This window comes from Pelodiscus sinensis, unplaced genomic scaffold, assembly GCF_049634645.1.
Source record: "Pelodiscus sinensis isolate JC-2024 unplaced genomic scaffold, ASM4963464v1 ctg40, whole genome shotgun sequence".
Classification (NCBI taxonomy): domain Eukaryota; kingdom Metazoa; phylum Chordata; order Testudines; family Trionychidae; genus Pelodiscus; species Pelodiscus sinensis.
Window position 1 is genome coordinate 570,264 of NW_027465932.1, and position 25,476 is coordinate 595,739.

Consider the following 25,476-nt stretch of genomic DNA (forward strand, 5'->3'; position numbering starts at 1 on the left):
ATGATGCTCTCGCTCAGGGATAAGCCCTCTTGCACAAATGTATTTGCACAAGAGGACCAGTGTAGACAGGGGAGGACTGTTTTGCGCAAAAAAGCCCCGTTGGCGAAAATGGCGATCGGGGCTTTCTTGCACAAAACCATGTCTAGATTGGCACGGATGCTTTTCCACAAAAAGTGCTTTTGCGCAAAATCATCTGTGCCAATCTAGACGCTCTTTTCCACAAATGCTTTTAACGGAAAAACGTTTATGTTAAAAGCTTTTGCGAAAATCATGCCAGTCTGGACATAGCCCCAGGGAATGTCTAGACTACATGGATTCATCAACGGAGCCATATAAACTAGTTTACCCAACATAGTCAATGAAGCTGGGATTTAAATAATTCCTGCTTCATTAAAATAAAAATGGCCACCGCGCTGTGCCAACAATCAGCTGATCCGGCACAGTGCGGCAGTCTAGATGTAGATCGGCCGACATGGGAAGCCTCTGTCAACCGCTCCCTTATGCCTCGTGAAATCAGTTCTCTATAGAAAGTTCCATCCCTCCCATATATAGCTGGCAAGATCTCACGACCTCCTGGTACTTCCATCAATTGAATGTTTGATGGTCCATCTTGGGATACTTTCTCCTACTTTAGTAAACTGGGAACAATTAGCAAAGGTATTACTAAGGGTGTGTCTAGACTACAGAGTTTTGTCGACAAAAGTGGACTTTTGTCGACAAAACTATACCTGCGTCTACACTACCGCTGAATTCTGTCGATATAACGTCGACAGAACTCAGCAGTTTTGTCAACGCTGGTAAACCTCATTTTACGAGGCATAACGCCTTCTGTCGACAGAGCTTCTGTCGACAGAAGGTGTTATTGCATGTAAACTGTCCTTTGTGTCTACACTACCATGTCGACAAAGCAGCTTGCTTTGTCGACAGAACTGAATGTAGTGTAGATGCTCTTTGTAGACAGAAGTTTTGTCGACAGTATCTGTTGACAAAACTTCTGTCGACAAAGGCCTGTAGTCTAAATGTACTCTAAGATACTGATCAGTGGGAAGCAGCGTGATAGATATCTGTAAACCTTTTAATAGGGATAAGCCATCATAGAGATGGAAGAGCTACTGAGGTTGGCAGGAGGTTGTGGCACAGGAGAAGGGAATAATTTAATCAGATTGCATCTCCCCCCACCCTGAGAGAGTATAGCATGACATACCCAAGGAAAAGGAGGTACTGTAATAGAAAAATACAAGGGAATCCATATGGGAGTGAGGTGCCTGTCTAAAGTCCAGGGTCCCCAAAGAGCAGTGATATTTTTCAGTAGTTCAAAAGGGGAAAACATACACTCCCCTCTATGCACAATAGCCCACACGTCTTTCAGGAAAGAGCCTAGCAACCCACCATGTTCCTCCCTAAAAATGTATCATAGGTGGCATTAAATGTTCTCAGTGAACCATTATTAAATCATATAACTGCCTGGTTGGTAAAGCCACACTCATCCTGCATATGGGTTTAGCACCAAGCTCTAAAGCTCTGTCTACATTGGAGCGAACTTGTGCAAAAGTGGCTGCTTTTGGCACAAAAACTTGCTGCCTGTCTACACTGGCCATGAGTTCTTGCACAAGTAAACTGACGTTCTAATTTATGAAATCGGTGTTTCTTGCACAAGAACTATGATACTTCCACTCAGGAATAAGCCCTCTTGTGCAACTGTTCTTGCACAAGAGGCCAGAGTAGACAGGCAACATTAATTTCTTGCGCAAGAAAGCCCTATGGTTAAAACAGCCATCAGAGATTTCTTGTGCAGGAGAGCGTCTACACTGGCATGGATGCTCTTGCGCAAAATCACATGCCAGTGTAGATGCTCTCTTCTGGAAGAGTTTTTGCACAAGATCTCTTCCGCAAAAGAGTTCTTGCGCAAGATCATGACAGTATAGACGTAGCCTAAGGGTATGTCTACACATCAAGTTAATTCGTAATAACAGCCATTATTTCAAATTAACTTTACTAGCATCTATACAGGAAAACCACTATTTTGAAATAGTGGAGCACTTAATTTGAATTTGGTAAACCTCATTCTATGAGGAATAACGCCAAATTCAAAATAGCTAATTTGAAATAAGCACTGTATAGATGCATATTTCGAAATAGGGGGCCTCAAGCCTTCTCAGGGTGCCCTAGTGGCCACTCCAGGCACAAGCAGGAAAACTTCCTCTCCTCTCCCACAGCCCTGGAGCCCTTGAAGGGGTTGACTCTGGCCACAGTGCCTGTGCCAGCTCCAAGCCTGCCAGCCCAGAGCCAGCAGTCACTGCCCCTGACCCAGTGGCCCCAAAACATGAGCCAGCAAGCCACTGGCAGCCAGCCCTCCACCGCTCCCCAGGAGCAGTCTGCCAGCTCCCAGGAGCCTGCCAGGGCCCAGAGAAGGCGGGCGCCTTCCTGGTCCAGGGTGGAGATCATGGACCTTATTCAGGTTTAGGGGAGGTTCCCCCAACATCCATGATTTCCACACTAGATGGAGGAATGCAGCCGTCTATGGCAGGATAGCTGCCAGTCTGGCCACCAAAGGCCACATGCGAACCCAGGAGCAGGTTTGCATGAAAATCAGGTTGGTCCGGCAATACCCCCAACCCTGAGCCCTGAACTTCCCCTCTTCCTTCTTCCCCTTGATTCCCCTTCCAGCTCCCTCCTCCCAGGTTTCCCCCTCTCCTCTACCATCCTCTCTCTTCCCCTCTCCTGACTCCTTTCCCCAGTCTCACCAGAGTTTCATTCCCCCCACACCATTTTGTTAAATAAAGAGAGGTTTTGTTCATGAAAATACGTCTATTTTATTTTATAATCAGGAAGGGGGGCCAGGGAGGGGTAAGTGGAAGGATGTGAGGGAGGAATGAGGCCCAAGCCCCCAGTGGGGCAAACCAGGGAGGCTCTTAGTGCTCCTCAGGGTGGAAGCTCTCCCCCAGGGCCTGCTGGATACCGACAGCCCCCCAATGGACCTCCTGGATGGCAGAATGCAGAAAGTGCAGCCAGGCTCACAACAACAAGTCCAAGTGAAGCACCACAGTGCCCAGGGGAAGCTCTGGCTTCATGTTGCAGAGTGCTGTGGCGTCCCGAGTGAGGGCAACCAGAGCACGCAGAGAGAAAATGTTTTGCTGTCCCTCATTGAGGTAGACAAGCAGGCAGGGAAATCTGAAAACTGGCTTTCCCGGGGTGGAGAGGAGGGGGGTGTCCCTTTAAGCACAAGCCTCAGGTAGCCTCAGGCAGCAGCCACGCAAAGACACTCCTGACCTGATGCCCTGCCTGAGCTGGTTCCAACCAGCCTTCATTTAGATTGAGAGTGCACTCAATGTGGATGTGCTATTTTGAAATAGAAAAACACTATTTTGAATTACATTTTCTGTGTAGATGGCTGCTGTGCTGATCAGCTGTTTGTCAGCACAGCGCTGTAGTCTGGATGGTCCACGGTCAACATCAAAGGCATTTGTCGACCTGCCCGGTAAACCTCATCCCACGAGGCATAATGGGGAGGTCGACAAATGCCTTTGAGGTCGACCACGGAGCGTCCAGACTACAGCGCTGTGCCGACAAACAGCTGATCGGCTCAGCGCGACAGCCATTTCAATTTAAATGAAGTGGCGATTGTTTAAATCGCTCCTTCATTTTCCTATGTCTACAAAGGTAATCTACATGGCTCTTTTGACGGAGCCATGTAGTGTAGACATACCCTTGGAGAACAAGGGTCCTCAGATGGTAGGTAAGCAGTAGAGGGAGGAAGTGAAGGATAGCAAGGAGGTTTCATGGTAACCTTAGGAGTAGGGATATGCTGAAGCTTAGGAAGAGTGGGGTTAAAATCCTTGAGTGCCTCTGGCAATGGGGAATGTCCATGTCCGTACCTCCCCAAACACACACAGTTTCTGTTATGGAATAAAGCCCAAATAAAATGAGTAATGACAACCGATAGCACCACAGGTTCTACCATAGGATTGCTTGCCTTTGATACCTGGGCCACTGTTGAACCTTCTCTGCTGTATAGAATTTTGGTACATTACCAACATCCCTGCTTGCACTTGCTCCAAGGGACCGCATGGTGGATCATACCAGGCTTTAGCTTTAGTTTGCCCTCCAACTGGGCATCTTCTGCATGCAGAACTCAAAATAGTTCCTGGACATGGAGGATCCATTCCTCCATGTCAGCCTATATAATTTGTTCTAGGGCTGGCAGGGCAGGGGGAAGAGGGCGTGAGTAGTTTTCCCCACCGAGCCCATTGGTCTGTCTGTTAATAGTTCATGGGAGCTGATGCCTGTAGCCTTGGCAGGCCAGGCATGGCTCCGCATTAATATAAAAGGTAGCAGTTTGGCCCAATTAGCGCCCCCTATGTTGGCACTCTTACGTAACTCCTCCTTAATGGCGTGGTTCATGAGTTCTACCTTCCCTGCAGATTGAGGATGGTATGGAATGTGCAGCTGCTGTCCCACTCCCAGTAGTCCACAGAGGTGACACATGAGGGAGCTATGGAGAGCCGGCCCTCTGTCCGAATCAATTGTACAAGGAACCCCCCACTTGGTAAAAACCTGAGTAGTCAGTAGGGAGGTGGTGGTTTTAGCAGTTTGGCCCCAAGTAAGGAAAGCCTCCACCCATTTATTGAAGGCCTCCACAATAACCAACATAAAGCAGTACCCAGCACATGTCTCAGCCACTGCATTAATGTGTTGCATTCCTGAGGCAGGGAGCCTAACTCCTTATACAAGCTCTCCCTACCCGAGTCGGACAAGGACACAATGGTCACCTCTTCCCGGAGTAGGACCCTCCCCAACAGTAGGAGCTTGAGGCACCTCCATGCCGAATCAGTGCTACAAATCTGCAGCCTGCTTCATAGCATTCTGATCCTCCTGTGCCAATTTCACCAATGTCCATGTCCTAACAGGATAGGCGGGCTTTACAGTGTGAATAGGGTCCTCACACTCAATGGCTGTGTCTAGACTGGCCAGTTTTTCTGGAAAATCAGCCACTTTTCTAGAAATACTTGCCAGCTGTCTACACTGGCCGCTTGAATTTCCGCAAGAGCATTCACTTTATAATGAACAAAATCAGTGCTTCTTGCGGAAATACTATGCTGCTCCCATTCGGGCAAAAGTCCCTTTTGCACAAAGCTTTTGCGCAAAAGGGCCAGTGTAGACAGCTCAGATTTGTTTTGCGCAAAAAAACCCCGATCGTGAAAATGGCGATCGAGGATTTTTTGCGCAAAAGCACGTCTAGATTGGCACGGACGCTTTTCCGCAAAATGTGCTTTTGCAGCAAAGCGTCCGTGCCAACCTAGACACGCTTTTCCGCAAATGATTTTAACGGAAAACTTTTCAGTGAAAAGCATTTCCAGAAAATCATGCCAGTCTAGACATAGCCAATGTGAGTAGAGGCTTGGGGAGGTAAGGGCAGGTAAAGAGGGTCAGAAAGAGTAGGAGGGGGCAAGAAGCTCACTTTAAGGCATCTACTTGACCCTCCAGGGCCAGGTTTTCAGCTTTGAGACGACTGAAATGGTTCATGTAATTCTCAGCCATCCTGACCGCCAGCACACTCTGATGAACAAAACTCCCTTGGGATCCTGTTCATGATGCCAGTTGTTTGAAAAGAAACAGGCGACCCAGGAGCAGATGGGGTAAATGGAACCACTTTATTGTCCACACGCGTTTACCTCGCACATTCAACACAACGTCCAAGTGGCAACAAATTGGCATGAATTACACCCTTTTTTCTATTTTAGTATGTTAATTCACAAATCTATCACTACTTTCTCTAAAACCTTAATGAGTAATGTTAACTTCTATAAAATGAATGCCTACGTCTACACTGGCATGATTTTCCGGAAATGCTTTTAACAGAAAAGTTTTCCATTAAAAGCATTTTTGGAAAAGTGCGTCTAGATTGGCAGGACGCTTTTCTGCAAAAGCACTTTTTGCAGAAAAGCATCCGTGGCCAATCTAGACGTGCTTTTCCGCAAAAAAGCACCGATTGCCATTTTCGCGATCAGGGCTTTTTTGCGCAAAACAAATCTGAGCTGTCTACACTGGCCCTTTTGCGCAAAAGTTTTTCGGAAAAAGACTTTTGCCCGAACGGGAGCAGCATAGTATTTCCGGAAAAGCACTGACAATCTTACATGAGATCGTCAGTGCTTTTGCGGAAATTCAAGTGGCCAGTGTAGACAGCTGGCAAGTTTTTCTGGAAAAGCAACTGCTTTTCCGGAAAAAGTGACCAGTCTAGACACAGCCAATATGAATAAGCAAATAATGAATATGATTATACCCACCCCTAATTACTATTTACAGAATTGCTAATTAAATCAACACTTTCCTATAGTACACACTTTTAAATCAACAGGTGACAGAAATTACAAGGAATGTGACCCTGAAGATGTGTTATACGGAGCCAATGAGGATAAGCAAGAGACACAACAAATAAAGCATCTCCATACTTATCTGGTTTCCTGGGCTACAAGAAGGAAGGGAAAGATCATGTTTAGACATCAGAAAGGATAATACTGGTTTTGACTGGAGTCTTAATCTATCTTCACAAACTACAAAAAGCACAAGGAAAAAGCCTGTTTAAAGGGTGATGCTGACCCTGAACTACTCATGTAGAGCTATTTCAGACCCCTATTCATTTTTACATATCCCAACTCTGTGCTGCCCAGAACTGGACCATTGTCCCGATGGGGCCTCCCCAGTGCCAAGCAGAGCAGGCCACTAACTTCCTACACTTCTCTCACACACCACTGCTATTAATACACCTCACAAGCCTATTCCCCTTTTGTGCAGCTGGGTCACATTGTTAACTCACGTTCAGTTTGTGATCAATGTGATCACCCCAGCCCTTTTCAGCACTGCTGCCACGTCATCCAGCCATTCCCCATTGGAAGCTGTGCACTGGATTTCTCCTCCCTTAGGGAAGTACTTTGCACTTGGCTTTTTGATTTTCATTGTGTTGATTTCAGACCAATTCTCCAATTTGTCAAGGCCATTTTGACTTTTAAGCCTGTCCTCTGTAGTGCATACGACCTCTCCTGGGTTGGATTTGTCTGCCAATTGTATAAGCACGCTCCCTACTCCATTACCATTACTTGTCACTCAACCAGTTTTTGTGTCACCTGCAAATTCCTTATGTTTTCATAAGTGGGTTCCATTCTGGGATAGGTTAACTAGTTTTCAATTCATTTTATATTGGCAACAATGAATATAGTACCAATGATTTTTTAGCAACATTTCATGCTAGACTGTCAAATTGATTGAATGACACTAATTATTAGCCAATCAGTGTAAAGATTTATTTGATACCGTTAATGAGCAATAACCATTGAATGATTATAGAAATAACATTCCCATAACCATAGGGGAAACTGAGGCAGTCCATGGTATCATGCCAAGAACCCCTATCCAATCTATTCAATCCTAAAATTTGAGACAGGCTTGGGAGTAACACAGCACAGAGCATTAACATGACCCTGGTCACAATGGCAACCACATTCCAAGGGCCCGCACCACCTGATACCAAACAACCTTGCTAACATGTTTTGCTTTAACCCCAGATAATGGGCCTGTGATCCTGCTCGCTGTGCCAACGTGAGGCGGCATCATCCCACAGTAGACACATCATAATTCCAGTTGACAAAGTTACTGTTCAAATGTCTGTCTTGTTTATTTTGGCTTACTTAGCTTGTGAGGAATAACTACCTGTATATTGATAAGGTGTTTAGTTGGCGATGGGCAGAGATGCTGTGTAACCTTCATAGTTTATTGGCTTACATGTTCATTTCACTTTGCCGCTAGAACCTATGAAATTGCATCCAGAGTGTCCAGAATTATTCCCTACAATAACCAATCACAGAGTAGGGTTTTTCATAATTAAGAAAAATGTAGGTACACTTCAGTGACAGTGCAGCTTCCAGTTCTCTAAGATATTTTTCCATTACAGCATAATATGAAATAGATACTAATTGATGATTTTATTCATACTTACTGAGTTGCCCCATACTGCCATGGCTGTGAGGTTAGCAGAAGAACGAGGTGTGCTATTTCAACATAATACAGTCACAGTGGGTGAATCTTCATTAATAACACGCCAGGTTCAATCACGGGGGAAAATGCAAACAAACACAATTCATTCACCACCAGTTCCTCACACTGTTAACACCCCAGCTGCAATATGAATATAGTGACTCATACACACTCCAAAGCATATTAAAGATGCTATCGCTATTCTCAGCTTCTTCTCTGATTCGCCTTTGTTTTTCCTCATAACATTTCTGTATTCCTCTCAGTTCTTCCAGCAGCTCTTGCTCCATGGCCTCCCGTTCCAAGTGGTTGAGCTGCAGTAAAGCAGCTTCTCTGTCCTTCTCCTGGCTTTTGAGTTTTTCCTTTGGTTCCTCTTCTTTCAGATCAGACTCTTTCTTTATGCTGTCGCAGATCTCTATAGAGCGCTGCATTATTTCTTCTCTCTTCCTTTCCATCTCTTCCTTGTACTGGTGCTGCAAATCCCGCATTTTGGATTGGAGTGTCTCCTCCACATATCGATATGGCTCGTTTGTATATCGGTCTCTGTTCTCCTGCACCAGCCTCTCCACCATGCCCATCAGCTCTTTGACCTGGGCATCCTGCTCTGCGCCGGTGGCCTTGTTGTTGAAGGCGCAGTATCGGCCCCCACATGCAGTGACCAGCCTGTGCAGATTGCTGTTGGATTGGTGGGTCACATAGTCACTCAGTGAGCCGCCCCCTAAATCTTCCTTTCGGGTGAATAAAACGATGACGTGCTTCATTACCTCAGCTCCAAAAATCCCCTGCACTCGCTGGGCTGCGTCCTCGTCTTCTGCAGTGTAACGGCCCAGCTGGGTCACCAGCACCAGTGCGTGGGGGCCTGGGGAGGAGAGCACCACACAGCGACTGATCTCCAGGGAGGTGTCAGCATCTGGTACCTTTGTGTCAAAAATGGCAGCTGTATCGATAACCACGAGCTCCTTCCCCTTCCAGTGCCGGCTCTCTTTAGCGCACTTCCTAGTGACTGTCGCAGCACCGAGTCTGGACTCAAACGCTGTCCGGCCCAGGATGCTGTTCCCAGTCGCGCTTTTCCCAGCGCCAGTCTTACCAACAAGGATGATTTTCAGTTCCGGGGCAGGTTCGGCTGGGCATGGGCCCTCCTGGGGGTGGGCTGTGGGGAACAAACAGGACAGAATTGGCACCTCATTGCACCCTTCGTCGAGTCGATATTATTTACGGTTTGGGTTTGCAGAATAAACAATGGTTTACCCTTCGAGAGCCGGTGAATAGGCACCGTGATTTGTCAAACATCATAACCCAACAGTTGAAATAGTTGATATTTTTAGAGGGGCCATGTTAGTCTGTTTCAGAACAATCACGCATCTGATGAATGGGTCCCAGCCCATGAAAATTCACGTCCAAATAAATGTGTCAGTGTTCAAGGGGCTTTGTTGGTTCTATTGTTTCTAAAAGCAGGAAGGGCAGCTGCTACTGATTGCTAATTGAATGATTTTGTCTTCTTCCTTGGTCAATGTGTGTGTGTGGGTGAGTGGGGCTGGGCAGGAGGGCTCAGGATGCAGGCTGCCCTGGGGACAGAGGAAAACCCCAGGCTCCTCTCACCTCAGTGGCTTGGGGCCAGGTGAGAAGTATCTCTCCATGGCAGTTGCATCTCCAGCAGGAACAGCCAGGGAAGGGCGCATGTCCCCCGGACAGGGAAGGTACCTGTTTGTCTGCCCCCTGCAATCCCCAGCCAGAGTGAGAGAACTGTGTGCTTCCTTCTCACTCCCTGAGGAAAAGGCAGAGCCAGCAATGTCCCCATGCAAATGGGGGAAGAAGAGTGTCAGCCCCCCAATCCCTAAAGGGTGTGTGGGGATGAGATGCTCTGAGCTGGGGCATTTCTGGATGGGGAGGGGTGCCTTGTGATTCCATCTCTTATCCCATTCCCAACACATCCCATTTTCCAGGCACAACCAAACCCTTATCTTGCTTTAAGTTATGCTATGCATCTCGAATTTCATAGTCCTACCTCTTACCGTTTAGGAGGAATTGTTGAACCAGCAGACTCTCTCAGATATACAGAATCAGAACACTACAACACAAAGGCCGTGTCCAGACTCAGGGGTTTTTTCAGGAAAAGTAGCCTTTTCCCGAAAAAACTTCCCCTGCGTCCAGACTCAAGCCGCGTTCTTTCGAAATTATTTCGAAAGAACGCGGCTTTTCTTTCGATGGCGGTAAACCTTGTTTCACGAGAAAGAACGCCTTCCTTCGAAAGTTCCTCTTTCGAAAGAAGGCGTTCTTCAATGTAAAGAGGCCGTCTTCGAAACAGAACATCCAGACTCGCTGGGTGCTCTCTTTCGAAAAAGCGGATTTCGCTTTCGAAAGATCCGCCTGCAGTCTAGACGCGATCTTTCGAAAGAGGCTCTTTCGAAAGAAGCCTGCAGTCTAGACATAGCCAAAGGGACCTCAAGAGATCATCAAGCACGGCAGAAGCAAGCACCATCTAGATCATCCCTGATAGATGTCTGTCCAACTTACTTTTAAATATCTCCAGTCATGGAGATTCCGCAATCTCCCCAGGCATTTTATTCCAGTGTTTGACCACCCTGATAGTGAAGAACTTTTTCCTACTGTCCAACCTCAACCTCCCTTGCTGCAGTTTAAGCCCATTGCTTCTTGTTCTGTCCTTAGAGGCCAAGGAGAACAATTATTCTCCTTCCTCCTTGTATCACCCTTTGGGATACTTGAAACCATCTACCCTATTCCTCCCTCAGTCTTCTCTTTTCTAAACTAAACAAGCCCAATATATAGCAGATAATGAAGCAGTTTTATTCTCTGTGCACAACTATTATGATGTGATGAAATAATGTAAGAACAAGAAACACATAAGCATGAAAAATCCCAAAAAACAAAGATAAAATTCGGAGGGTTTTTTCAATGTGGAATGAAAATGTATTTTTTAAGGTCTTGCAAAATGCAAATTCAGAATTTCAAGAAGCAAATTTCGAGCTTATGCAAAGCCATGATGGGCCCAGGGATCAGCTCTCTTAGGGTACGTCTACACTACAGCGCTAGTTCGAACTAACTTAGTTCGAATTAGTTAATTCGAACTAAGCTAATTCGAACTAACGCATCTAGAACTAAAAACTAGTTCGAATTAGCGTTTTGCTAATTCAAACTAGCAAGTCCACATTGAGTGGACTCTAAACAGGGCTTAAGGATGGCCGGAAGCAGTGCCGGCAGGGCATAAAAGGAGGACTTAGAGTATGGAGCTGCTGTCTCAGGCTAGCCGAGGGCAGCGCTTAAAGGGTCCCGAACCCCACCCCGGACACACAGTTCTAAGGGGTGCCCCGCTTGCAAAGAAGTTCTGGCTTGGAGTGCCCGGAGTACCCACACTGGGCACATCACACCACTCGCTCATCAGCCCGGCTGCACTTACCGCAGGCTGCCATCTGGGGAGAGGGGGCTATTGGGGGGCTGCAGGAAAGCTTCCACCCCCAGAATCCTGCAGAGCCAGCCCAGTCCTCCCCATCGGGGGCTCGTACCCCATTCCTCCCTCACCTCCTTCCACTTACCCTTCCCTAGCCCCCCTTCTTATTGATGTACAAAATAAAGATAACGTTTCTTCCAAGATTGACTCTGTCTTTATTGAACAAAACTGGGGGAGACTGGGAAAAGGAGGTGGGAGAGGGGAAGAGAAAGGCTGGGAGAAGGGAGGGCAACTAACATGATCAGGGGTTGGGAACAGGTCCCAGATGAAGAAAGGCTACAGAGACTGGGACTGTTCAGCTTAGAAAAGAGGAGATGGAGCGGGGACAGGCTAGAGGTCTCTAAAAGCAGGGGTTGGGTGGAGAGGGTGCTTTCAGAAAAGTTCTTCCTGAGTTCCCATAAAGAAGGACTAGAGGACACCAAAGGAAAGGAATGGGTAGCAGGCTTGAAACTAGTAAGAGAAAGTTGTTCTTCTTCACAAAGCAAATAGTTAACCTGCGGAACTCCTTGCTGCAGGAGGCTGTGAAGGCTACAACTAGAACAGAGTTTAAAGGGAAGTGAGATCAAGTCATGGAGGTTGGGTCCATGGAGTAGTCTTAGCCAGGGGGTAGGAGTGGTGTCCCTGCCCAAAGTTTGTGGAAGGCTGGAGAGGGATGGCACGAGACAAATGGCTTGGTCACTGTCTTCGGTCCATCCCCTCCAGGGTCCCTAGGGTTGGCCACTGTCGGCAGACAGGCTACTGGGCTAGATGGACCTTTGGTCTGACCCAGGACGGCCATTGTAAGCTCAGGGCTCAGGGTCGGGGGTCTCAGTGAACCCCCTTGATTTTCATGCACACCTGCTCCTGGGTGGCCAGGCTGGCAGCTCTCCTGCCCTAGACGGCCACTTTCCTGTGCCCAGTGCGGAGATCGTGGACAAGGTCCACGATGTCCGCACTAGCCCAGGAAGGTGCCCGCCTCTTGCGGTCCAGGGCAAGCTCCCGGGAGCCGCCAGCCTGGTCCCGGGAAGAGGGGGTGGGCTGGGGGACATCGGGTGGGTGGCTCTGTGCCGTGCCAGGTGCAGGGTCTGCTAGCTGGGTGCTGGCAGGCTTGCACCTGGCATGGGCACCGTAGCCAGCCCGTGCCCTTTTAAGGGGTCCGGGGCCGGGAGGGGGGCATAGAGTTTCCCTGGTGTTGGCCAGAGTGGCCACCAGGGAAAGCTGTGAAGGGCTAGCCTCCCAGTAGTTCCAATTAAGGGGCTACACACCCCTTAATTCGAACTAGCTAGTTCGAACTAGGCGTTAGTCCTCGTACAATGAGGTTTACCTAGTTCGAACTAAGCGCTCCGCTAGTTCGATTCAAATTCGAACTAGCGGAGCGCTAGTGTAGCACCTATTAAAGTTAGTTCGAACTAACATCCGTTAGTTCGAACTAACTTTGTAGTGTAGACATACCCTTATTGGCTTAACAACCCCCAGTCTTACCTTGTGCACAGATTTCCTCTTCAGACAGATACAGCAGCGTGGGAGATTCTACTCCTCCCCACTCCTCCCCGAGGGCCACAGGTAGACTCCAGCGTTCCTTACTGTGATGCCCCCGCCCCAATGCTTTATGGACACAAATACACATAACTCAAAGATGCTTGGGACAAATGGCCTTAGGTAACCTGCCAATCTTCATGTCTTCATTCACTGGATCTGTGTAACTCATTTTGTATCATTCTTGTGTGTAAAGTTAGACATGTGGCGTGTGGAGCGGGTTATGCTTTACAATGTGCAAAGGCGAGCCATTGAGAGAGCTTCCCTCAAGGACTAGTCAACTGTAAACAACCTTAACTCTTAGCCATGGTTTGTCCTGGGAAGTTACGTGACCTATGAGCTCCCTAACTGGTAGGGACTGGCCAGGTACCTTCCCATGCAAAAGTGAGGCTCTGTAAAACAATAGGAAACTAGCAGGGCTTTGTCTTTGGGCTCATCTAGACTGTATTCCTCTCTGCAAAGAGGAATGGAAATTAAACAGATCGAAAATTCAAATGACGCATGGATTTGCTAATCTCGCACTTCATTCGCATAATCGCATGACAGCGCTTTTTCAAAAAAGGGTTTTTCCTGAAAAAATGAAGGGTATGGGTTCTTTCTAAAAGGGCGGGAGGGGAGGTTTAAAAGAACCTCATCTAGACTGTGGGGTTTTTTTCAAAAACACCATTTTTAAAAAAGTGCTCTCATGTGATTATGCAAATGAAATGCAAGATATGCAAATCCGTACTTTATCTGAATTTTTTATCTGCTTCATTTGCATTCTTCTTTTGGGAGAGGGATGCAATTGAGACATAGCCTTTGAATTGAGGGACACAACCGAAGGGGGGAACCAAAAACCTCAGGGTGAGGAGCAGCCCTGGTTTGAAGCCTTAGCTGGAAAAAGAACAGTTTTAGGGTTTGCAGTAAGTTTGTACTGACGTTTCAGTGTAGAAGTAGCTCAGCATTTTCTGTTATGTTAAATCTGTAATCTACTTAGCTCTGCCAGTTCTCACGTATTATCACTTAAATCCCACGGCTTGTTCTTAATAAAATAATGTTTATTTTCTAACAAGCCCAGTGTAAACAATTGTTGCCTGGGGGACCAGCCTAGTGCTTCAAATGATCCCCCATTCATCTGAGGTCTGGGAGGAAGGTGTAGGAGGGCTCGGGCCTTCCCTCTCCACTGGGCCCCAACCCAGGGCACTATCAGTGGCAGGAGGTTCCCACCACTGGTTCGTCGGGGAGTCCTCCCCGAAACGCGCAGAGCTTTTCCAGCTCCCCACCCTGGGTCGCTTCCTACCCCCTCCCCCGGGTAAGCAGCAGTCCCACCTGTAGGTGTGAGCCAGACAGCAGTAGTGGCATTTACAGACCCAGCATCCAGTGCAGCAGTGGCAGGTACGGTGACTGCATGTAGGGTGGCTGGACCGCAGCTCTGCCATTGGGGTCAAGCTCGGCCTGTGCCTGGACCTGGCAGCAGGAAGATTAGCCGGCCTGGCACCTCTCTCTCTGGCTGCAGTGGCTGTGGCTCTGGAGATTGTGTCCTAGCTCCTTCTCCTCCGGAGGTCAGCCCCAGATGAGCAGTTCTGAAGCCCTTTTTACCTGGGCTGCACTGGGAGCATGCTCAGCAGGGCTGGGGGGTGGAGCCCTCTCAGCCACCTGGCCAGGTGAACTCCCCGTCACAGGGGGTTGGTGGCTAATCAGTGGAACAGGAGCTCCCACTATGATCCTTTTGCCCAAAGAGCTAATGCCATCCTGGGAGGCACAAACAGGGGAATCTTGAGTAGGAGCAGCAGGGTTATTTTACCTCTGTACAGGCACTGGTGTGATCGCTGCAGGAATATGATGCAGAGTTCTGGTGCCCACAGTTCAAGAGGGAGGTTGGAAAACTGGAAGTTCAGAGAAGACCCAGGAGACTGAGTAAAGGGGTCATTAAACCTGCGGCCCAGTACTGAGCTCAAGTCCCTCCAGGCAGTGGAATAAAGAGTCTTGACTGCAGTGTCGACCGAGATACAAATATTTAAAAATAAGCTTTTCAGCCTGGCAGAGAAAGGTCTGATATCACACAGGCTATGTCTAGACTGCAGGCTTCTTTTGAAAGAGGCTCTTTCGAAAGATCGCGTCTAGACTGCAGGCGGATCTTTCGAAAGAGAAATCCACTTTTTCAAAAGAGAGCACCCAGCAAGTCTGGATGCTCTCTTTCGAAGACGGCCTCTTTACATTGAAGAATGCCTTCTTTCGAAAGAGGAACTTTCGAAGGAAGGCGTTCTTCCTCGTGAAATGAGGTTTACCGCCATCCAAAGAAAAGCCGCGTTCTTTCGAAATAATTTCGAAAGAACGCGGCTTGAGTCTGGACGCAGGGGAAGTTTTTTCGGAAAAAGGCTACTTTTCCTGAAAAAACCCCTGAGTCTGGACACGGCCCCAGTGGTTGGAAGCTGAAGCCAGACAAACTCAGACAGGGGGAAAGGTGTAAATATTTAATGGTGACAGTAACTAGCCACTGGGACACTCTGTCGAGATTTGTGTTGGATTCTCATCACTGACAGTTTTTCAGTCATAGTCACAGCTTTTTAAAAGATCTGCATTTGGACTTATGTGGGCCCTTCTCTGGCCTATGTGATATGGGAGGAGAGACCAGAGAAACCCAGTGGTCCCTTCTGTCCCCGAATCTATGAATTGAAATGTTTGGAGACCAGAAGGAGCTGCTGTGATCATCTCCTCTGACTTCCTGTAGCATACGGACCTCAGGGACATCCTGACTTAACTCTCTTTGAACCAGAGCAGATCATTAAAAATTCTCCAGAAAAAACTGTCCATGGTAGAGTCCCCCACAACCCTTCTAAGCCCTCCACTGGCTAATTCCTCTCTCTGGTAAACAGTTAAGCCTTGTTTCTAGTCTGAATTTGGTTAGCTGCCACCTCCAGCCATTGGATCAGGTCATACCCATCACTGCTACCTCGAAGGGTCCATTATAAACGTTTATTCTCCACGAAGGTGCTTATAAACTGATCTAGTCACCCCTCAACCTTCTCTCCTTAAGGTAAATAGCTGAGTCCCGGTTGTCTATCGCTAAGGCACATTTTCCATACATTAATTGTTCTCAATCATCTACAGTTTGTTAATATGCTTCTTGCTTTATCAACATCCCTCTTGAACCGCGGATACCAGAACAGAACATAGTCATCCAGCAAAGGTCTCACAAGTGCCCAGCACAGAGGTCTTCTAACCTCCTTATGCTTGCTTGAGAGAGCCCCTTGTCTGAAAATCCACCTGTTGCAGTGGCTCTCTTGTCCACAGCAGCACACTGGGAACCCACGTTCAGTTGATTTAATAGGACCTACCAGGACCATTCCTGCCCTCTGGCCGTGCTGCTGAGTTAGCTGACCGCTGACATTCTCCAGTGGTCTGGTGACTGGACTCAGGCCAGCAAGAGAAACTGTGATCACAGAACCAGCCACAGGGTTAGAAGGAGTCGCAAGGCTCTTTCAGTCTAGTGGCGCTTGACCCTCTGGACCACTGGACCACAAGGGCCAGCCAGCATTAGCAGGGTGAGAAACTACAGAGAAGGAAATGGCCGGGGGTGGGGGGGAACTCCTGCTGAGTCTGCATTAGCCGTAGTAGCTGCTGTGTAACATGTTACATGACCTGTATCCCCGCTGGTGTGCCTGGGGAAATGCCAGGCTGATGGCCACAGGGGATCATGATGGTGCTGCGGGTGATGACAAATGCTTAGGGGTGAGTATGTGGATTACACAGAAGGAGCGTTGGGGTATCTGCCTTGCTGGGGTGGAGTGCTTGGAACATGGCTGCCCTAGTTAATAAAACGATTGCAAATAAACACCGGTCTTTCCTAAGTGCGAGGGATGGAGCCATGTATGTCAGGACTGCCAAATTACCAGGAATTCCAATGATTCTGGACCGAATTTGGAAGCTACAATCTACAAAACCTCCAAGTGTTACATGGGAATTCTTACCTCATAGAATGAATATACAACCAATAGACAGCCAACATACCCCAATGTGTCTTTCTGACGTCTCCTTGTGGGTGTCCGGCGAGCAGCTGCAATGTGATGTGGCCAACAGAAAGACCCTGAGCTTTCTCCCAGAACTCCTGTTATCCAAAGCCAGGCACTTGGGTTCCTCTCTGACTCCCCCTCCTCCTTTGACTCTCACTCACTCACTTACACTGTCGGTACATTTTGCCATTTCTTGCTGCACAGTGTCTCCAGGATGTGACCAATCCAGTCTCCCTACATGGCCAATGTTACTCTATTGTGGTCCACTATGACCCCCCAGAAGTGATTCACAGTTCTGCGTCCTAGACAGTCACTCTACGTGTGAGACGGATTGTTCCTACCTAAGCGGGGCAATTTGCATGTGTCCTTATTAAACCTCATCCTACTGACCTCAGCCCATTTCTCTAGCTTGTCCAGATCATTTGGAATTATGGCCTTGTCCTCCAGAGCACTTGCCACCGCCCCCTCTCCCCCCAGCTCCGTGTCACCTACCAAGATCATTTACTGTGGGGGACTTTCATTTCCACTGCAGGGAAGGCTGAGTGAAGCATAAAGGCAGCAAAAGGACCACAGCAGGGCCAGCGATGTCACTCTCTTACCGTGGAAAAGTGCCAGGTTCTTCTCTTCCTCCTTTGCCTGAGCCATCTGTGGAAAAAGCACAGATCCCGTCACAAGTAGCTTACCATGGAGCTCAGCACAGGCTGGACAGACACGCAGACAGAAGGGAACCATCGAGACCCCTCCCCGCTCTTGTGGGAAGGGTCATGGCCAAAATCTGAACCTTCTCTGGGCTCTCCACACACTGCCCTCCAGCAACTGCTGCCCAGGGAAATGCCTCCGGCCACCTCAGCAGCTCTGCTAAGTGTACAGCTGGAGGGGACATTTCATGGAAAAATGGAAGCAGCTTGTGGGAAATGTAACCTGCCGCTCTGCGCTCTTGTGCCGATTTATGGACAAAAGGCATTGTTCTGCCCGGGCTCCATTGTGGAGGCAGGGCTCTGCACGGGGGTTCTCCCACAGAGCCATCACTGGCCTCCACAGAGGGGAGAAAACACAAAGATACAGGCCTGTTAAATGGAAACCAACATCCGGAGCAGAGAGCACAGGGAGCAGCCAGCCATTTGGAGCAGCCTGGGGCTGCAGCAGGCAGGGAGCCCACCTTGGGGTCCTGCAGGGCTGCCTAGGGAAGCACCTCCCAGCCACAGCCTGTGTTTGGCCCCCCTCCCTCTCCTTCACGACCTGCCCCAGATCCCCATCCAAACCCTCAGCACCCTCCTCCCCCATCACAACTCCCTCCTATACCCTGCACTCCTCCCTCCACTCCTCCCCAGTCTAGAATCTTCTTCTGAACCCAGCCCCCTTCCAGTCCCTGCACCCCAAGCCCCACCCTTCACCCCAATTCCCTCTCAGACCCCACACCCTCGCCCACACACCATCCCCCTACCCCGAGCTCCCTTCTCCACCCAACCTCCCTCCCAGACCCTGCACCTCCTCCACAGGAGGCACATCAGGAACTATTGCCCACCTCTGCTTTAGATCGCACTGGGAGGACCCACTCTCATGCAGGCGTACAAGGCTTGCATGGGCCCAACTGGGCCAGAGTTACCCCAGAACTTCTGGGTCTGAAGTGGGGACCCCACCTGTCACTTCTTCCCATTCATCATCTGGGGAGCGGGTAGGGGGTGAGGAGACACTCTCATTCCTTAGGGTCCCGGCCCAAGGCTGCACGCTGGGTCACTTTGCTCCCAAAAGGCCAGGTAAGAAACACACCTTCAATAGCCCCAAGGCTGTCAGGAGGGGTTTCCCCTTTAAAAACACTGCAGATCTGAGGGGCCTAAGGGGTATTGTACAGGCAGATGCCTCAGGCTGAGTCTACACTAGCCCCCTACTCCGAACTAGGTAGGCTAATGTAGGCATCCAAACTTGCAAATGAAGCCCGGGATTTAAATATCCCAGGCTTCATTTGAATCTTCCCGTCCGGGCGCCATTTTTAAATCCTCTTAGTCCGAACTAACTGCCTGCGGCTACATGCAGCAGTCAAACATTAACTCGAACTCGATCCTTAGTTCAAGTTAACTGTTACACCTCATTCCACGAGGACTTAGCACCTGGGAACATGCAAATGAAGCCCAGGATATTTAAATCCCGGGCTTCATTTGCAAGTTCGAATGCCTACATTAGCCACCCTAGTTCAGACTAGGGGGCTAGTGTAGACATAGTCTTAGTTACTTCAGATAGACTTCAAACCCCAGGGCTGATCAGCCCTCCCAGGGCTTAGACCTGCAGCTCTCCCAGAGACCCCAACAGCAAAGGGAGGAATCCGACAGCGCTGCAGGGCCCTTGTCCTCTGTGCACAATCCGCACTTCTGGCTCTGAAGTGCCCGGCAGCCTCCCCTAGTCACACTCCCTGTTGTGCCTGGTGGGTAGAGGTGCCCACAGCTCCCACAGGCTGCAGTATTGTGTGCCCAATACCACAGTGACTAGCGACAGCAGCCTGCCCCGTTGTGCTATTGACTGTGGGTACAAACACACACAGTACATACAACCCCTGCTCTGGAAAGCCCACCGAGCAACGGGACAGACAGGACCAGCGGGTTAAGCCAATGAGAGAGGGGAGTGCCGGGAGGACAGTGATAAGCGCTTGTCGTTTAAAAGGCGAGCGAGGGCCCAGCATGGCGAGTCCGTTTCCTTACAGCAGAAATGGACGGAGACCTCGACAGTGGCAGGCCCAGGCCCGGGCTGCTGAAGGAATCTCTAGGCCGGGAGCTCATGGACCCATTCAGCTCTCTGGGTGGAAGCTGCTACTCGCCTTCCTGGGGCAGGACGTGCTCTCCCCCATAGAGCTGGGCGGCCCTGCCGGACAGCGCATGGAGGCGGGGATGGGGAGAAGATAAGAGGGCAGAGCAACAGCGCTGTCTCCTCTGTTCCCTTCCCCCCTCTTGTGGGGCCCCACGGCCCTTCAGGGCAGCCTCCAGTGGCCACCTGGCCTCTGGGACTGGCCTCTGTGTGGCAGTGCGGGTGGGGGCCTGTTTACTCCTCCACCATCTCGTCATTAGAGCTGCTCTCCCGGCAGTGGCTTAAATATTGACCCTGACACGGAGACAGGCCCTCAGCTCACAAAGCCTCCTTAATCCTCGTGTTTCCTTCCCCAGCCAGAGGTGAGTGAATCCATCCCAGAAACACAGCGATTCCCTGCACAGGACTCCGACCACCTGAACAGTCAGTCAGTGGATTGACTGGCCTGTCACAGCTTTCCTGTGAACAGGAACAATTCCCAAGGTGACTATCAGACACATGCTTCTCGTGAGACCTTTCTGTGGGTTCTCTCCTCCCACTGAAACACATTTGAAAGAAAGGTGCAAAGCTAAAGCCAAATTCTGCTCAGTTACACCACTGTAAATGGAGCTAAGGACACTGAACACAAGCACAAGCTGCCTCTCATGACTGTTAAAGAGGCATCGGAAGGCACCTGACACCAACATAGACAGCCTGGGCAAAGGAAGCTGAAGGAAACGTCTCCTGCACTCTTTGCTGCCTTTGCGTTTTCTACAACATTGTGAGTAATGTGCCACCACTCATTGAAAGCTTTCACATTAGTGTTGTCCAGCATCTAGCAAATAGTGTGGCATATCTTCCCCTGCTGCTATTTCTGGGGGTTCTCCCCACAGTGGCTGGGTAGTGTTGCCATGTAGCGGGTTCAGCCTGATGCACTTGCGTGCTATTACCAGGAAATCATGATCTCTCCCCCTGAAAACCAGATTAAGTGGCACAGATAAAACTGGTGACAAGACAAGCAGTCCTGTGGCACTTTAGGGTGTGTCCACACTGCACTTGTAACTTTAAATGATTCACAATTTCAGCTACACAAATTGTATAGTTTATTACAAAATTTGGCGCTGCGTACGCAGCACTTATTTTGCAATAAAGTGCTATTCCGAACCGTCCCTCAATTCTTGTGGAATGAGGTTTACAGGGACATCGGAATAGTGAACCCACTAAATTTTGAAATAAAGGGGGTGCTCAAACGCACGGAATAGCTATTTAGCACTGCAGTATAGACGTAGCCTTAGAGACCAACAAATATGCATGGATCGTATTAGGAGCAAACCCCACTTTTTCAGACGAGATGGTCTACAAATAAAACAAAGACACTCCAACTGTGTTTTCAGAAACGAGTGAGATAAATCCCAGGGGTTTTTATTAAGTAATTTTGGCATCAGAGTAAACCACAAAGGGCAGACATGGCTCTGCTGAATTTGGCAAAAGAGGAGCTGTAAGTCCTTAGAAAAACAACCCTCCGTTCACTCCATTGTGAGCACACTCCAAATTCAACCTCACCCTCCCCTACAGTCTGCCTGTCTGACTCCCCCGCATATCACAGTCACCGGGTAGGTCGACTGGCTGGTGCTGCCCCACAGAAATCCCAAACACCAACTTCACTGCGGGGTCACAGCAGCCTCCTCAGCGCCGCCTCAGAGCTGTGGCACCGAGCGCAGAGCCTGGCCCCTCTCACCGAAACAGGACATCCCCTAAAACCTGCTTCCCCTCTGTGCCTGGCGCCTCGCCTGTAACTACACAACCCCGTTTCAAATGGGCCACTCATGCTTAAACACGTTACCTCTGAGTGGCTGTCCCCTGGCACAGGACACTGGTTCACACTTCTCCCAGGGCTGGCAGCTCCACGCAAGCAGGAAACGGGTGTGTTAGCAGAACAGCCACTTGCAGGTCTAGTTTCTTGTCTGTCTCTGCTGCCGGTTGGGAGTCATGTTGGGCTCTGAGACACTCAGCAGTGAAGAAAGGAGCAGGGAGAATTCCTTCAGATTCTTGCCACCTCTGAGCAGGGTGTAATGAATTGGAACAATTGTTTTTACCAGCGAAACAACCCCTAGAAGCCTCTTCCAGGGCTGTATCTGGGCAGAGCAGCTGCTCCGAGTGACTCTGAAGTCTCCAGTGTTCAAGCTGTGAACGACAGCCCAGGGCAAGCACTCCCCACTTTATGCATGGCAACATCACAGCCAATCATTATCTTCTTTCATGCTCAAACTGTGCAGCGACCTCCTGTTTGTGCTGTGTGAGTACCCAGAGAAGTCCCCTGGCACCAGATGTTAAAACCTACTTTGGCACCTAAATGTAAGCAGGGGAATGGTCCCGCTAATGTGGGGAACTTTCCTGGCCCCTACACCAACCTGGTGAAATGGACCAGCGAAAGGATCTGAGTCCCTGCTCCCACTTCCTTTACCCCACGGCCTCCTTGACCCTGAGGGCTCCCCCTCCACTCTCCTGAGTAGCAGAGTCCTCGAAACCCCAACAAGGCTGGGCCAAGGTTTCCAGGGGCTTAATCCCTGACCTTGTCGTCATTTAGGGCAGGAGTTAGGGTGTCCCCGCTCCGGGGTGCTCTCTGCACACTGCAGGCTTTCTTGGCCCAGTGATCATCTCATACAGTTCTAAGCAAATACAATTTATTAAACAGCAACTGATTGAAGAGAAAAGAATACGGAAAAACGAGAGAGGTTAAATGAGAACACACAGCCCTGCTCTGTAGCACGGGGACATCACAAACAGCCGTCTGCAGAGTGTAAGGACAGTTCACAGTCTGGTCCTCATAGGTCCCAGGGCTCTCTCAGGCCCTGGCTGTGCTGCAGGGGGGCTGCAGGCAGGACACGCTTGCTCTGGCAGTGACCACACGGCCTCAGGCTCTAGGGGGCAGGACGCCTCTCCCAGTCTGGCCTGCTGGGCCTCTTGGCTGGTGGTGTCTCCCTGTCCAGAGTTTCTCCCCACACTTTGCTGGTCCCAGCTGCTCACCACACCCAGCTGCAGAGTGTGCTGCTTTGCCCGACTCCAGCTCCTTGTGCTGCTTCTCTGACCCCTCTGGCTCTCTGAGCACTGCCGGTCTGCTGCTCAACACAGGATCTGCGCTCCTTGGGCTGTGTGTGCCTGGCTCTGCTGCTTCAGGACTGCCCCTCAGCACAGCTTGCTCCTCTTAGCTCTCTCTTCTTGCTCTGAGAGACCCAGAAAAATCCCAGCTCACAGGGAGGACGGGGCCTGGCCTCTCACTTTCCTCACTGGCCTGTCCAACCTGTCAATCAGACTGAGCTGGAGTGTTGGCTGCTTTCCATTGTCTCTGGGGTCTGTCAGTCTCATGGACCCTTCCCCTTTTGATACTGGGAGCTGGCAAACCAAAAACTCCCACAGAGTTTTAGTGAGGGGCTAACAGTCCCCTTACATAAAGATGCAGAGAGGTACCTTTTACATTTCCAGCTGTAAGTGCCTAACTCCCATGTGTATCAATGTGGGTCAGACAGCAGTGCTTTTAAAATCCCAGTAACCACCTAAGTGCACCTTCAGGTGCCTAAACGCACTGAACAATCTGGGCCAGGTGTGTTTTGTTCCTGACAGCATGGCCCAGCTTTGTCACCAGAAGTCTCTCTGACAGTGAATTTGTCATGAAATAATTCCAGTGCCTATCATTTATGTATTTACATCTCTGTATTCCCTCAGCACCTAGGAGCCTCAGTCAAAGACAGGGCCAAAGAGACAAGAGGAGGCTACAGATGGGCCGATGGTGCTGAACAAGGGAACAGGAGACAGTATTGGCAGGCAGTGGTCTCTGAAACCAGTTCCCTGCCTGTCCTGGAGGTTTTCTTTGTAGGCATCACAGTAAAGGGCAGTTTTAACAAGGAGTTGATGGAGAATGGTGAGGTAACTTAGCAAATTACAGGAGGCGCCTTCCAATGATGAGGGAGGAATGGAGAAAACATGAAGGGGCTTGTTTGAATAGAAAGCAAGAATTGAGAAACCAATATTTGATAAATGCACAGAAATGCACCTTAAAAACCATAATCCCAACTATACCTACAAAATGATAAGGACTAAATTAGTTGTTACCACTCAAGAGAGATCTGGATTCATTGTGGATAGTTCCCTGAAAACATCCATTCAGTGTGCAGTGGCAACCAGAAAAGCAAAGAGAATGCTAGGAATCATTAAGAAAGATATTCATAATAACCAAAATATTGTATTGCCTGTATGTAAATCCATGGTACATCCACATTTTAAATAGTGAGTGCAGATGTGGTCATCCCATCTCAGAAAAGATATAATGATGCCAGAAAAGGGCAACAAGACTGAGTAGGGGTATAGAACAACTTCTCTAAGAAGAGCAATTTAAAAGATTGCCATCTTGTTTGTTTACCTATATTGAATATAATCAAGTCATGATCATTGGCACTTAAGCAACTAATAGCTTCCAGCACAGGTTTTAATATTTAAATTCACCTTTATCCGTCCGAGTGAAATCCAGAACAGAGTTAGTTACCCCATGCTGGGTATAATCCATTTTCATTAGAAAATTATCTTCTATAATTTTAGACGTGCTAATGATGTTATCCTATTGCCTTCATGGGGCTCCAGCATCTGTGTCTCAGACAGGAACCCTCCAGAACACAGTGTTTATTTCTACACATTACAGACAGGTGAGTAAGAAGTACCTAGTCTTTTTTCTGGTTTGATTAGATGGTCTGAAACAAACTATCTCCAGTATCCCTCCAGGGTACATTATTTAGTGCATTACTCCAGTTGGAATTCTGCAACAGTACTAAGAAGATGGATGGTGACAGGAAGTCTAACATAGTGAATGCTAGTGGGAATGGGGTAGGTTTAGAAGTTAAAATAGGAAAAGAACAAGTTAAAAATCATTCCGAGAAGGTAGATGTCCCCAAGTCACCAGGTCCTGATGAAATGCATCCTAGAATACTCAAGGAGCTGATAGAGGAGGTATCTGAGCCTCTAGCTCTCATCTTTGGAAAATCATGAAAGTTGGGAAAGATTCCAGAAGACTGGAAAAGGGCAAATCTCGTGCCCATCTATAAAAAGGGAAATAAGAACAACCCCACAAGCCCTGTTCCATCCTTTGCATTGCCTGGTTGCAATCTGAGGTCACAAAAACAAGGAATCTGGGGAAGTCTAATGTCACACTGGGCAGCAGACCTTGAAGTTGCTGCAGAAAACTGACGGGGATTCCTCTAAAGTTAGGTGACATTTCTTGAGCAAATCTTTTGTTGTTGTTGCTATAAAATACAGAAGCCCCCTTGGGGATGTTTCCCAAGGCACTGACATGGCCACTGCTGCTTGCCTTTGTGCTCTCTGGGGATTCTCTCTGCTGGATCCTGCTGGACCAGCTCCCTGCTCTCCCCCAGAAAAGGCCCCGAGCTGAGATCACTACCCCCTCCCCCACCGAGAAGCAGGACAGACACTGAACCTCTTCAGGTCCAAGGAAAGTGCAGTTTAGGGCCCAGCTTCCCAGGATACCACTCCGAGTGCTGTGATGTTCCCAGTGTGGGTAGTCCGGGCACTCCAAGCCAGAACTGCTTTGTAAGCGGGGCACCCCTTAGAACTGTGTGTCCGGGTGGGGGTTGGGACTCTTTAAGCACAGCCCTCGGCTAGCCTGAGACAGCATCTCCACGCTCTAAGTCCTCCTCT

At 49.0% G+C, this 25,476-nt stretch overlaps 2 protein-coding genes across 3 annotated transcripts in view; one reads left to right on the top strand and one right to left on the bottom strand.

Moving 5' to 3' along the window:
• Positions 1 to 25,476, top strand: part of LOC142825160 (GTPase IMAP family member 5-like) — a 257,445-nt gene that overhangs the window by 218,390 nt on the left and 13,579 nt on the right. The gene's annotated exons all lie outside the window — the stretch shown is intronic.
• LOC142825159 (GTPase IMAP family member 1-like) lies at positions 5,329 to 21,946 on the bottom strand. Its single transcript, XM_075916888.1, has 3 exons — positions 21,617 to 21,946; positions 17,598 to 17,643; positions 5,329 to 9,175 (listed from the first exon to the last, which is right to left on the bottom strand). Exons 2-3 carry the CDS (start codon positions 17,641 to 17,643, stop codon positions 8,136 to 8,138), a joined length of 1,086 nt encoding a protein of 361 aa, XP_075773003.1. The 5' UTR covers positions 21,617 to 21,946; the 3' UTR covers positions 5,329 to 8,135.